A 12544-nucleotide genomic window follows, 5' to 3' on the forward strand; every position below is an offset into this window, starting at 1 on the left:
TTCCCCCCGTCGCCGGCAGACTCGGCGCAAGGTCAAGAACGGCGCCACGACTCCCGGATGTGCCCTTTGTGAATTTTCAGTGTCGTGCATTTCATACTGAACTGTTAAATTATGTTTTCTTTAAAAGTAGTTTTATCCTATAACTGTAATAATTTCCTGACTAAATAAAAACCTAGTTCTGTTATACAATAGATATATCGATAGGTCGTGCGGTCTGTTTTAACAATACTATAAACTCTTATGTCTATTATATTCGCGGGTTGCGTGCTGTGGTCGACCGCAGCACGCGAGCATCGCAGTCGCGGAGACTCTTTGTTTAGAATTGGTAGGATTCCTTCACCAATACATTTATATTACAAGTGGCTTTCCGCAGACACAGCCGACGTTACCGACAACTACATTTTTACGCATGAGCTGATGATAATGAGCTGAGTCACCGCCGACCGCGGTTTGTCCAAACGATTGTCTATTTAAGTCACGAACGTTTAATATCGCTTTATTCACAAGAAAAGAAAAACACAATAATGCATTTTTTACTCTAATTTAGCGCAGACTTATTCGTTTTAATACGGCACATGTGCATGCATTAATTTCCGTTTGTTTATTGACGAGTGCCTGTGGTACATGCCGCGTGACCTTGAGGCTGCACGCGACGTGCGGCGGCCGCGTCGGGAGGGGGTGGGAGGGGATGGGTGGCGTCTTACCCTAACTATGAGTGGGAACACTACAGCTTAAGGCACTCCGCTACAGCTATCGTTTGAGGGGAAAAGACGAGAATTGGACTTTAATCATTCGCAGACCGGAAAACGAGATACTTAACGCCTGTCATGATGATGTATCTCGTTTTGCGAGTTCCGTCGCTTTTATATTGTATTTCTATATAAATGTAATGTATTTAAATTAAATAGTCATATGATTTGCAATGTAATTGAATTTTATAAATCAGCAATTGGCGGCGCGTCCGCTTGCGAAGGTCTCAGGCCGCGGTTGTTACCTGTCAGCGTTACGTCGCAGTTTTCATCGAGCACCGCTTGTGTTACACTGCAGCACGCAACACCAACTAGGCTATTCATTCTTGGAAGTGTGTTCTACAAGTTATAAACGTGTGTAAACTGTTATCATATATAATGATATCAGACTGTTTTGTTTAAATATCTTCGCCACTTCAAGATTCTGAAGCGAATAAAATATATTTGTAGACACCATAATCAGTGACAAAGTACCATTTAGCGCTACAACGACATGCGGCTTGATAATAAAATGCATATGAGCCATGGTTTAATTAAAAGAGAAGTGACGTCACGTCCCGGCTGGGAGCTGTAACACGTGGAGCGCCGCTTGCGCAGGGAATCCCCGCGGCCGCGATACACAACTTTGTACAAACAGACTTCATAGATGCTGTGCTAAGGATGGTGCGATACTAACACTCAACAATAGTTACTAATGTAAACAACGTGTAATGTAACATCAAACTGTAGAAGTGTGTCGTACCAGCAACACGCGCACTGTGGTGTGAGACATGAGACAGGCAGCAGTGTACCTACTTCCTGCATTCACAATATGAACCACATTCGAATGGGCGATGTTCTGGGTAATCACTGAAGGTGCAGCGGTGGCGTGTGCAGTCCGGCACTGCAGTGCGTCTCGCAACCTGATGCACTTGCACCTCATCAACAATGTATTCTCTTTGTATCACATTTCAGAAACGTGTCAGCATCAATTTAGGACAAGACGGTAATAAAACAGACGATAGCGACACAGTTTTAATATGAAAAGGCGCAATGTTTGTTGTACCGAGAACTGAGACATGAATCGTTATCAGTAGCAGAGACAATGTTCGTGCACTGTAATTATCTCAGCGTCTCTCACTGCCTCATGCCTTGACAAAGAACTGAATCGAGAGAAGAGCAAAGGGCGCCGAGACCTCTGATAGACACCTCACTTCTAACCACATAACTAAATTTAGCTTAGGAATTGTATTTTTCACGTAATTAGAATGCGGAAGTATAGACGTTGCTTTGAAGTTTTGATTAGACACACGCCGGATACAGCTCTGTTCTGTTGCTTTGTCTAAACCTACATCTTAGCCTAGAAGCTCATCAGATAGGAAACATAAGTCATTTGAATAGACTAATAAAATGGTACAGTCACAATTTTAATTGAAGAATCATTTTCCTTATTAGTTCGTTGCATTTAATATAATTCTCATTTATTTACATACGCTTACTAAGCTAATATTTTATGAGAAAAATCAATAATGCAATCATGTTTAATCAGTGAAGTGTAATCTCTCTAGCTCTAGACAATCAAGGTGTCAGTACAAACAGCATACGATTGCGTAAGATGTGCGGAGCAAACAAAGCGCGAGGCGCCGCGCGGCTTCTGTGCGGCGCGGCCTGTGCGTTTTGGCTAAGCAACTGTCTTGTTCACACGCCAGCGCCGAGCCAGCACTGACAAATATTCGCAAGGATAGCATAACATTAATAGCATTAACCCACTAAGCAGAAACTCTGAAATTTGACTGGGTGTTTGTTCGTGCTGATCAACGCGCACTGGCACTACAATTTTACATGTTTTTTTTTAACAGTTAAATCATAATCACGTCATTAACATACGGAGGTGTAGGATAAACTAAATGTGAAAGTTGACCATCAATTGGATGCATGATTTTGGGCAGAGAAGACTACTGAGACTTTTTGGTTCAAACGATACCGTTACAGGCTACATTGAGTTCAAGTTTGTGCGCTAGGACGTCAGATATGCCGTATCACGTGGTTTTTACTTTAAAAATAATTGTAGTATATATGATTAGAGCGGTATGTGTGTGTGTGTGTGTGTTTGTGTGCGGCGCGGCGGCTGGCGACATGGTGCGCACTGACAACTGCTGATAATATAACCGCATTCTGTTACAAGTCTCCAATTAATTATGTTTTTAAAGTAACTTTGAACAATTTCAACTTGTTTAATTACACATTACTTTATCTACTGAACAACTGCTACCGATAGCTACATATTCTCATAATTGTAATGTTAAATGTTACACTGAAATGTCTTTGGGGACGGTGAGCTGAAGATTCTTGGGAAGAGATCTGGCTGTTTTTGGCGATGCAACTATGTATACTTCTTCGAGGAGTCGTGTCAGTCTGGCTGGATTAACGATTAGTAACGACTTATATTAAAAAAAAATGTACAATTTGTAAACTAAGTTTCACTACCACACCGTAAATCTGTATATTATTGTGCAAAATTTTAAACAATCAACCACCGTCGCCACTTGTTATCCTGAGTGTTGTTTGCGTTCGCCGCTGCACTCACGCACCATTCTAACCTACGACCATGACCCTACACGGATCCTTCGTCGTCGAGGGCGGTGACGTCAGCCGGTGACGTCACAGCCCGGCCGAGGGGGCCCGCGGTGTTACGGTGCAATTAATTATGCATGCGCGCCGCGGCCACGCTCCGTCGCGTTATTTTAATACTTAAAGCGGGCGTCAATAAACGTCGCACATCAATGTTTAACCAATTATTTATTTTTAATGAGAAACCAATAACAAAGTGACATGTAGCCAACATTCAAGGAGTGTTGTTCTTCAGGTAACAGCAGTAGCAGGCAACAGACTGTGTACGCGGATGTATGTTGTGCCCGCCAGCCGCGACACGACACAACAGCGGGGAAATCGCAATGCTAAACACATTACGTACTATGCAATCGTGTCGGTCGTTTGTGAGTAGCACATGTGATATGCAACGTCCGCCTTTACTTGCAATAAGCGCGAAAGCAACAAAGCTAATAATACCTCATCCGACAATACTTTGATTGCGGTGCGCTAGTACCTACGAGTATGTACACACGGACAACGGATCACCGGACATCTCGCACATTCGTTAGCGTTTTTACTATGAAGCGCCCAATACCTTACGGGTTGTCTGCGTCCTACTACAAAATAAATTGACTTAAATCACGGTTACAATAGTGTTCAGTCAATCGTGCCTATACCTACATACATACGACCGAGTGTGGCTCAATTACTTTATCAAACTTACCGCGAGATAGCAATCGATAAGTCGAGCTCGCGATGCTTGGAACACTTATAATATTAATATAATAGTACAGTTAATTGCTACGTTACGTGTTGCGAATCCCGACATTCCAACAAAATTAATTGTCTACTAATTGTAATTCTATCGCCACATTGATATTCTGCGTCATAATATATGAGCATATGGTTTGTGTACAAGTCACAAAATAGACCAGTAATAGTTAGGAACTTGTTGCAAATTAATTCGTCGGCAATTACGAGTTATAATTATTTAAATACATTTTGTGGTAGGTCAGCTAGCAACCAGCAGCCGCGGTACAATCCCGCGCCTGAGCGCTGCTATTTTATTACGAAATTATGGTGATTCAACAACATTTTACGTCAGAACCATGAATTTACAACTATTAAAAGTAGATAGTTTATGTAGATTAAATATGGGCAAGAAAAAAACTATTCGCAGGGCACATGTATGTGACAAAGTCGGTTCCGGCAGCACCTCGGCCGGTGGAGAGGTAATAAAAGATTTAGTTGTTAATAATGAAAATTAATAATCAGAAAATGTTATCACATTAGGCAATAAGGCGATGTACAAATCCGTTGTCAGTAAAATGCAAAAGTTGCACATTGGTGGCAATGTCGGCGGCGCGGTGTGATAACTCGCTGACCTGCGGACAATTCGCGGCTGCTCAATTGTCTTATCATGTTGTTGGCGACTCTTCCGCAGCCTCACGTACACTGATAAGACGATAGCGGTCGATAGCGCCGCGCCCGAGCCCGCGCCCCGCCCCCGCCCGCGCCCGCAGCCTCAAGCCTCGAGGAAGTCATCATGACATGCCAATTAATATTGTAATTACCAAAATACAAACAAGGATTGGTCGTGGCCGTGGCACGCACATCGATGTTTAATAAATCATCGCTACCTATGAATTGTTACATATACAACGTAACTAGCGTTGTAGAAAATGTGGTGCAGGCAAATAAATTTTGGCAAGAACGGTAATTAGAAATTCTCCATATCACCTATGCGATAAAAGGTCAAGGTCAATTTTTTTATGTAACAAACCGCACGCCACCCTTCCCAAAGCAAACGACCAGACATGTCAATACCTCGTCAAATATGTCTATACTTCAACAGCATTACCACTACTTGGTGAGAACTCGCTTGCCGGGCGTGCTGGCGGGCGCACCGAGCGTGCTGGCGGGCGCACGGGGTGTGCTGGCAGGCGCGCCGAGCCAGCTAGGCACGCTCGAGGCTCAAGGTTATCGGAGTTAGTATAAAAGATTACGGCGAGTAATCTTTGCACCGATAGTCTTGTATATCGAAGTTATCAGAAAAAAACTATGTCAAATTAACGAACTTGCCATATTTCCGGATTATGGATTTGATACCATAAATACATAATTAAACATTTTAACTGGAAACGAGACGCGATCGATGGCCGAGTCGCAGTCGATGTCACGTGTCTGTTGGCTAGGGGTAGGGGTAGGGGACGCGCCGCCGACGTCGCGCACGCGTCTGCTAACATCAAAGGTGAAAACAAAATCTACACGGAATGAGTTCCGAAATAAACTATCTAGAGGCAAGCAAGCTGATGGGGTACAAATAAATTTTGAAAAGTAATAGATATAACATGTTCTACTACAAGTGTCTTATGAGCTCATGGGGTTCCCCTGATGTGTAATGGTGATATTGAGAAGCGGATAAGGAAAATGAAAACAGGCAGTGGCCTGCGATGGCCGCTCACTGGGCGGAAGTATCGGCGCATCCGCGGCACGACACGCTGCGACACGCGAGCCGCACACAAACATGATGTAGCGACGCGCTGAATGTTTGTGTCGAGGTTCCGGTAGACCAATGCTATCGTTGTCTTTAGTGAAACTCTTGCTATAATACCTGAATAACGCATAAACATAATGCAACAATGCAATGCATGAGGCGTTAGTATTGTCCAAAAGTAGGGATGTATTTTCTTATATGCTAGACATTATTTATGCATGTGTATCAAGTCGTGTGTGACATGTTATGTTACCTGAGCAGGCCCTCGCGCTGCACCATGTAGCGCAGAGTCTCGCGGATGCTGCCGTTGTGCGCCGACCTGAGCGACTGCATGCGCGTCTGCAACAACACAACACAGTTAGCTCGTGCGGTGTGCATTGCCCGCCTGCCTCCTCACCTGCACCTCACATACGGATATACAACCTAGTCACGAATATTATTTAAACTCAACGATTAAAGAACAGTTTTCCTTTTCTATCATATTATATTTATTATAGAAGAAGGGAACAAACAAGCAAGGGATGTCCCAATATTATATGATCCAACGCCTATGGACTCCGCAATGCCAAGGGAACCGCTTATGCGTTGCCGGTCTTTACGGGAATACACTACTTTGTGAAGTCCCCTAAATCGTAACTATTGTTACCGTTGTCTTTTTTGTCTGTCCTACTCGCCATCATTTTCATCACCGTAAACATTAGTATTCGGACATAAAAATAATAACGGTTCATTGCTGAGTTAGAATGAAAGAGCTCGTTTGGAATGCGATGAATATTTCAAATTTGCATGTTATTTTGTGCATCGACTGAGAGAGCTGACATTTAAATATTAATAAGTATTGGTGTCGCGGCAACGTCGAGCTGAATCAAATATTCGCTATCGGGGGGCAAGCTTTGAACTCGACCCCAGCGGCAAAAATAGAATTATCTTATCCCAGCTCAGACTTCCTAGTGTTTATGTGAAAACACTGGCCTGGTGATGAAAAAACTCGGGCGGGCACTAGCCGCTGCCCGTCCTCACACCGTAAATAATAGCAAGAAAATTACACATTAGACAAATCTATCATAATAACAAACAAGATTGTTTCCGCAACTAACAACCAGTATGAACCTAATAATTTTATTTGTCGGACAATTTGCTGGCGTGACTTCGCCAATAATATAAAAATGACAAACACAAGACTTCTAATAACAACCTATCGATGTACAATTTTTCGTCAATTTAACAAAAGACGTGTCCGGCGAAGTGTGGTGACATTGAGGCTCCACATATAACTGGCCGAGCGTCTACCGGCCTTTACTCAGAGCGGCGACGAAATGTGTATCAGGAGGCAAGTGTTGCTGTGCTCGGTGGCCGCGCTGTTGGCGGCGGCGCTCGCTCTGGACGAAGAGATGGCGGAGCTAGCGCGGATGCTGCGCGAGTCGTGCGCAGAAGAGACCGGTGTCGAGCTGCGCCTCGTGGACGAGGTTAACGCCGGTGCCGCGCTGCCGCCCGACGACAAGCTCAAGTGCTACATCAAGTGCGTGATGGAAACGGCCGGTATGATGTCTGCGGGCGCCGTGGATGTGGAGGCGGTGGTGGCCATGCTGCCCGACGACATGCGCGCTAAGAATGAGGGTGCGCTGCGAGCGTGCGGGTCGCGCGCCGGCGCTGACGACTGCGACACCGCCTACCGCACGCAGTTATGCTGGCAGCAGGCCAACCCGGCCGACTACTTCCTCATATAGCCCGCTGAGACGTGCATCACTCAACCAAACAATATACGCATTGAAATTAAACAGCAACATGACAGTCAAATAAAATGCACACATTGTGTATTATCATATACTGCTTGTATTACATGTCCCCAAACTAAATAATATGGTATTCAAATTATTTATTTAAATAATACATAAATAATACACTACAAGTATTTCTTTTTAAATTCAACAATACTTACAACTCACTAAACATAATTTTAGAATTTGAGACTAAAATTGAGAATTAGTTGTTGGCCAAAGAATATTGAGCAGTAGTCAGCAATAAATACTCATGACATTATTATCTTAGGCTTATAGGCTTGTGGCTGTGCCCAGCAGTGAAGCCCGGAAAAATCATGCACCTAAATTAAAGCCAAATAAACTAATAAAAAGTTAGGGCTTAGAATGTCTCTTATAATAATGAATTATATTTGAACCAAACCAAAATAATGTGCAATCATGCTTACACACCTCAGTTGTAAATATAATACCTACACTTATTAATAACTTTTTATATTTCTTCTTTTAAACCAAAGACAGGATCTGTTAACACAATTCCCTCTGTCAAATAAAAATAGATAATAAGTCCTAAGCTTGCTTTGTGCTCAATTAGAAAAAGTGTCTTAATTTATGTGGTAAATATTACTAATATAAATATGAAAGTTTAGTTGGATGGATGTTTGTTAATGTTTGTAGCCTAAAGTGCTGAATGCATAGCATTTAAATATTAAAAAGATTTAGACAATAGTCTGGAAGAACACGTAGGCTACTTACTTTTAATTTTTTAATACCACACAGACAAAGTCGCGGGCAAAAGCTAGTATGTAAATGGCAGCATTGTATGCACATGTTTGTGATGAAAATGACAAAACTTATATTTATTTATTTTACATGTATGCAAAAATGTTTTAATTTAAGTGCATTTGTATGTATGTTCCTTCTGTAGCTATATCAAAGCAACTGTAATCACACATATGTTTTGCAGGACTATGTAAAACTATCAGATTTATCTCACTACTGTTGCCAAAGACCCTCTACAGTTTGAATTATTTTACAAAAGAGTACTTTCTAATACAACCAATTACAAATAAAATATGTTGTATGTTTTTAAATTATACATGTCAGTTTGCAAGGGATGCCGGACTAGACCGGGCAATCTATTCTACAAATGTGCATCAATTTCCTAGACTACTTAAACTTAGTTTACTTTAATGTAATGGAGCTTTTATAAAATTAAATTGTTTACTATTGTTCATACACTCATTGCCTGCAGTTGTGAACAGTAAAAAAAATAATGCAAAAGAACAAACACACAAGTATAACTAAATCTAAGATGTGTAGTTTCTATTTGTTGATGTAATTATTTATAACAATGACATCAAATAAACAAGCAATTTCTATTTTGTCTTATTACTTTCATTACAAAGTAATAAAGAATGGATGTTAAAGATGATTCCTCCACTGTTTATGTATTTGCAACATAACATTAATAAAACAAGGTGTACTGTTTAGTAAAACTTGAAGAATACAAGACCTTGAACAAGTTATAGCAATGTCAGCATTAATATCAAGAATAACTTAATGAACATGTAAACAACCAAAATGTTTAGCAATCACATAAGAATGAATGACAATCCCTTCATAAGGGAAAAAATAAAAACAACAAATTCTAACAACATTTTGGTCTAAACTCAAGTGAAAGCAGAATGATAGAGAAGAAAGTAAACAGCTGTCAATGTTTAAAAACAGGAGCAGTTTCACACGACATCTAATGTCAATACAAAAGTTTTTAGATCTGAGAAGTAGGGAAACAAACGAGTCTTATTGGTCTTTACATAACCCCTAAAAGAAAAGTGTGTTGTAACGCGCGAAGCACTGAGGTGCCATCGGGCCGCGTAGGTTAGGGCCTCGCCTCGCGGCGCATGAGGCGCCGGCCCGGCTGCTCCCGGCCGCCACTCACCTTGACGGAGTCGAGCGGGTACATTATGCAATGCTCCATCACTCCCGCTATCGCTCCAGCTGTCATATGTGTGACAGAGTTCTGGGTTGGAAGGGTTTCATAGTCCTCAAAGTTCATAATACTCACTTAATACTGACACTAAGCACGAAATAAACACAGAAACGGTTAAATTTATATGGGATTTGTTTGCTTTACCAATTTACCAATGTCATTTTTACTACACTATTTTTGTCACTAAGTCATCGAAAATTTAGAACGAACAATCAAAATTGATTCACTGGTGCGATACGATTAGCACGCGCGGCAGCCGACGACGGAGTTGCCAGTTGTCTCAGAGAACCTAGCAAGCTAGTGCTTATCAACTCACGCTACGTATGTTATCGTCACTTATCATTATCTTATCTACGGTTGCACTCTTTCGACTTCACTCATTCTTACACCGTGCGACACAACGCCGATTGCGTAAGATCTATTCTAGCCAAAACTTAATGTAAATAAAGGGCAAGATCGCAAATTGTTTTCAAAGTACTTTGTTTCGTATAAGCGTTTAAGCGCATAAACCTAAATAGTGAAGCAGATTAAGCTAATAAATAATTTTTGTTTTTCGATTTTTACGGAAATTAAAATGAGGAGCTTACTAAATTTACTTTTAAAACAAAATCGTATAGTTGATTTTTCTAATCAAAAACCAGCATAAACCTCTCAATAAATAAATATTAATACCAGATTACCAACAACGAGCATGCAACACTTTGGCTGTCATCTAGCCGTCAAAGTAACAGAAGACTTTTCTGCAGTATTGCAATGACAAAAAATTATTGATAAAAGGTATTGCCAATGTATTATATTTATAAAAAGAACAAACTATCAACCGCAAATCCGTTCATGTACAATTAAAAAAACAAAGTGAGTGAATATCTTCTACATCTATACCAAATTTCATCGAAATCCGTTCAGCCGTGTATGCTAAAAATGTTAACAAACATCCATCCATCCATGTCGCAATTATTAGTATGATTGCATGCATATGATATACATACAAACGCGTATTATAGGTAGAGATACATTCCTAACATTCCCTAATCAGATTTTCTGATAAAAATTTACATTTTATGTTATCATGATTTTAATCATGTTGTAACCGGGTTGCCTAACCCTAACCTGGCAAGATTATTTTTAATTGATCTTTTAAGTGGTCTCTAAAATAACTTAAAAAATCCCATTTTTTAATTATTTTCTTACAAGAAAATGTTGAAAATATTATCCATCATTCATAATTGAGTTATGATCTTTCGTACAAAGTACAGGTTTGTTTTCAAAATTGCATTTTGATGTAAAATAAATAGACAAGCATATATTTGGCTGAAGTGGGCTGTTATTCAAATAAAACAACAGTGAAATGTAGTCGGAAATGCAATGTTTATTACTTCGAAAGCATAGTCTTTACATAAAATCACCGATGTCTCGCTCTCGCTCGCGTCTCGCTCATACAGCGGCCAGCGACGCTAGCGGCACTGTGTCAGCGACGCTAGCGCCACTGTGTCAGAGACGCTAGGGCCAGTGTCAGCGACGCTAGCGCTACAGCGTCAGCGTGGCAGCTTGCCGATGAGCACAATTCTGTGCTATTTGTTAAACGATGAGTCTCAGATGAGTCGTTTTAAATAAAGTTGCATATACATTTATATTTAAAATAGAATCCTATCCGCTGCCAGGCCGCATGGCCGCCACGCACATAACACACTCACACACACACACACACACACACTTACACACACATGGTAACAACTGAGGCACTTGCAGAGCACATTCACTCACCGACCACTCGCAATGCATCGCTAAAATAACATTAAAAACAATAAGTAGTGATTGTGCGGCCGCGCCCCGGCTCGCTCGCTGCTCTGCTGCTTCACTCTATTTACTTATTAAATAAATTTCTTTAATTGCCGTTCAATCAATCAGTAATATAAAAAAAAACTATCGGCCGCCGGCACAGCTGCACTTACACTATGATATAGTACGCAAGTGTTACCCCAACTTATCTAACACAATATAATGTTTTCTTAAAGTACTCATATATTTGGTTCTCACTAAAGTAAACATTAACATCGTCGCTCACACACACAGACAGGCAGACACGCACACGCCGCGCAGGATTAGCAAGATATCTATACAGTGTGTCTGCGGCTGCGGGAGCGCGTCGCCGCCTCACCCGCCGCTAGCTCACCTCGTGCAGGCCGACAGTTCTATGAACCGTACAATATATCTAAATACGAGGAAAAATCACACCGCATACTTACAGACTAAATATTATGTGAAGAGTTACAATAATATCGTTCATATATTAATTAAATACAATTATATTATGTATAAAAGGGAGCTTCGTCCCCCGCGCGCCTCCCCCTCACCCCCTTCACCGGTAGATCTCCTCACAGTAGCTGCCCTACACGGAGTATAACTATACAATAAATACAGAATAGCTGCTCTAGTTAGTGTCGGAGATGGCCACCCGGAGGGAGGGCGCGGGGGCGGCTCTACAACTTGCCTCGAATAAAATTAAAAATATTAACATTCATAGATATAAAATTATGCCGAATAAATAAGTCGACGTACAGACAAGTACGCTTGGTGCATCATCATACTGTCGCTGTCGTCCGTCTCGCTCGCACGCTCGGGATCCTCGCAATATTCCTATCTCTTCTTACAGTTGTTGCGATTTTCTATTTATTTATGTTGTTCCCCAAATTACATGCTTTGTCATTCTACATCGAATACATATTTTTCAAACGACAATAACCAAAACTTTACAGATCATAGCTTGCGTAAGCGGATTATCAACTAGACAGATTAAATCAATTTTAAACTGCGAACTTCTGCCGCCGCTTTACAACGTTAGAAGACCCGAATTATTAGATAGATGAAATTCCCTCGCCGCGCCCCGCGCCGCCGCCCAGGGCCACGCCCAGGACTACGCCCAGGGACACGCTAGAAGAGGCGCGCGCGTCGCTTGAGCTCGTTGCGGCGCCACTGC

At 41.4% G+C, this 12544-nt stretch overlaps 2 protein-coding genes across 2 annotated transcripts in view; one reads left to right on the forward strand and one right to left on the reverse strand.

Annotated features, from left to right (window-relative positions):
- LOC106110617 (mitoferrin-1) overlaps positions 1 to 9633 on the reverse strand; it is a gene marked incomplete at its 3' end in the record, with an annotated part of 11730 nt that extends 2097 nt beyond the window's left edge. The window contains exons 1-2 of the mRNA XM_013292501.1: positions 9517 to 9633; positions 6071 to 6156 (exon numbers count right to left, since the gene is read on the reverse strand). Of these exons, the coding sequence (XP_013147955.1) occupies positions 6071 to 6156; positions 9517 to 9633 (203 nt within the window). The remainder of the gene's footprint in view (positions 1 to 6070; positions 6157 to 9516) is intronic.
- Positions 6191 to 7707, forward strand: LOC106110641 (general odorant-binding protein 69a-like). Its single transcript, XM_013292529.1, has one exon. It carries the CDS (start codon positions 7134 to 7136, stop codon positions 7542 to 7544), a length of 411 nt encoding a protein of 136 aa, XP_013147983.1. The 5' UTR covers positions 6191 to 7133; the 3' UTR covers positions 7545 to 7707.
- Positions 9634 to 12544: the final 2911 nt, after the last annotated feature.

This window comes from Papilio polytes, unplaced genomic scaffold, assembly GCF_000836215.1.
Source record: "Papilio polytes unplaced genomic scaffold, Ppol_1.0 DF824213.1, whole genome shotgun sequence".
NCBI classification, from domain to species: Eukaryota; Metazoa; Arthropoda; class Insecta; order Lepidoptera; family Papilionidae; genus Papilio; species Papilio polytes.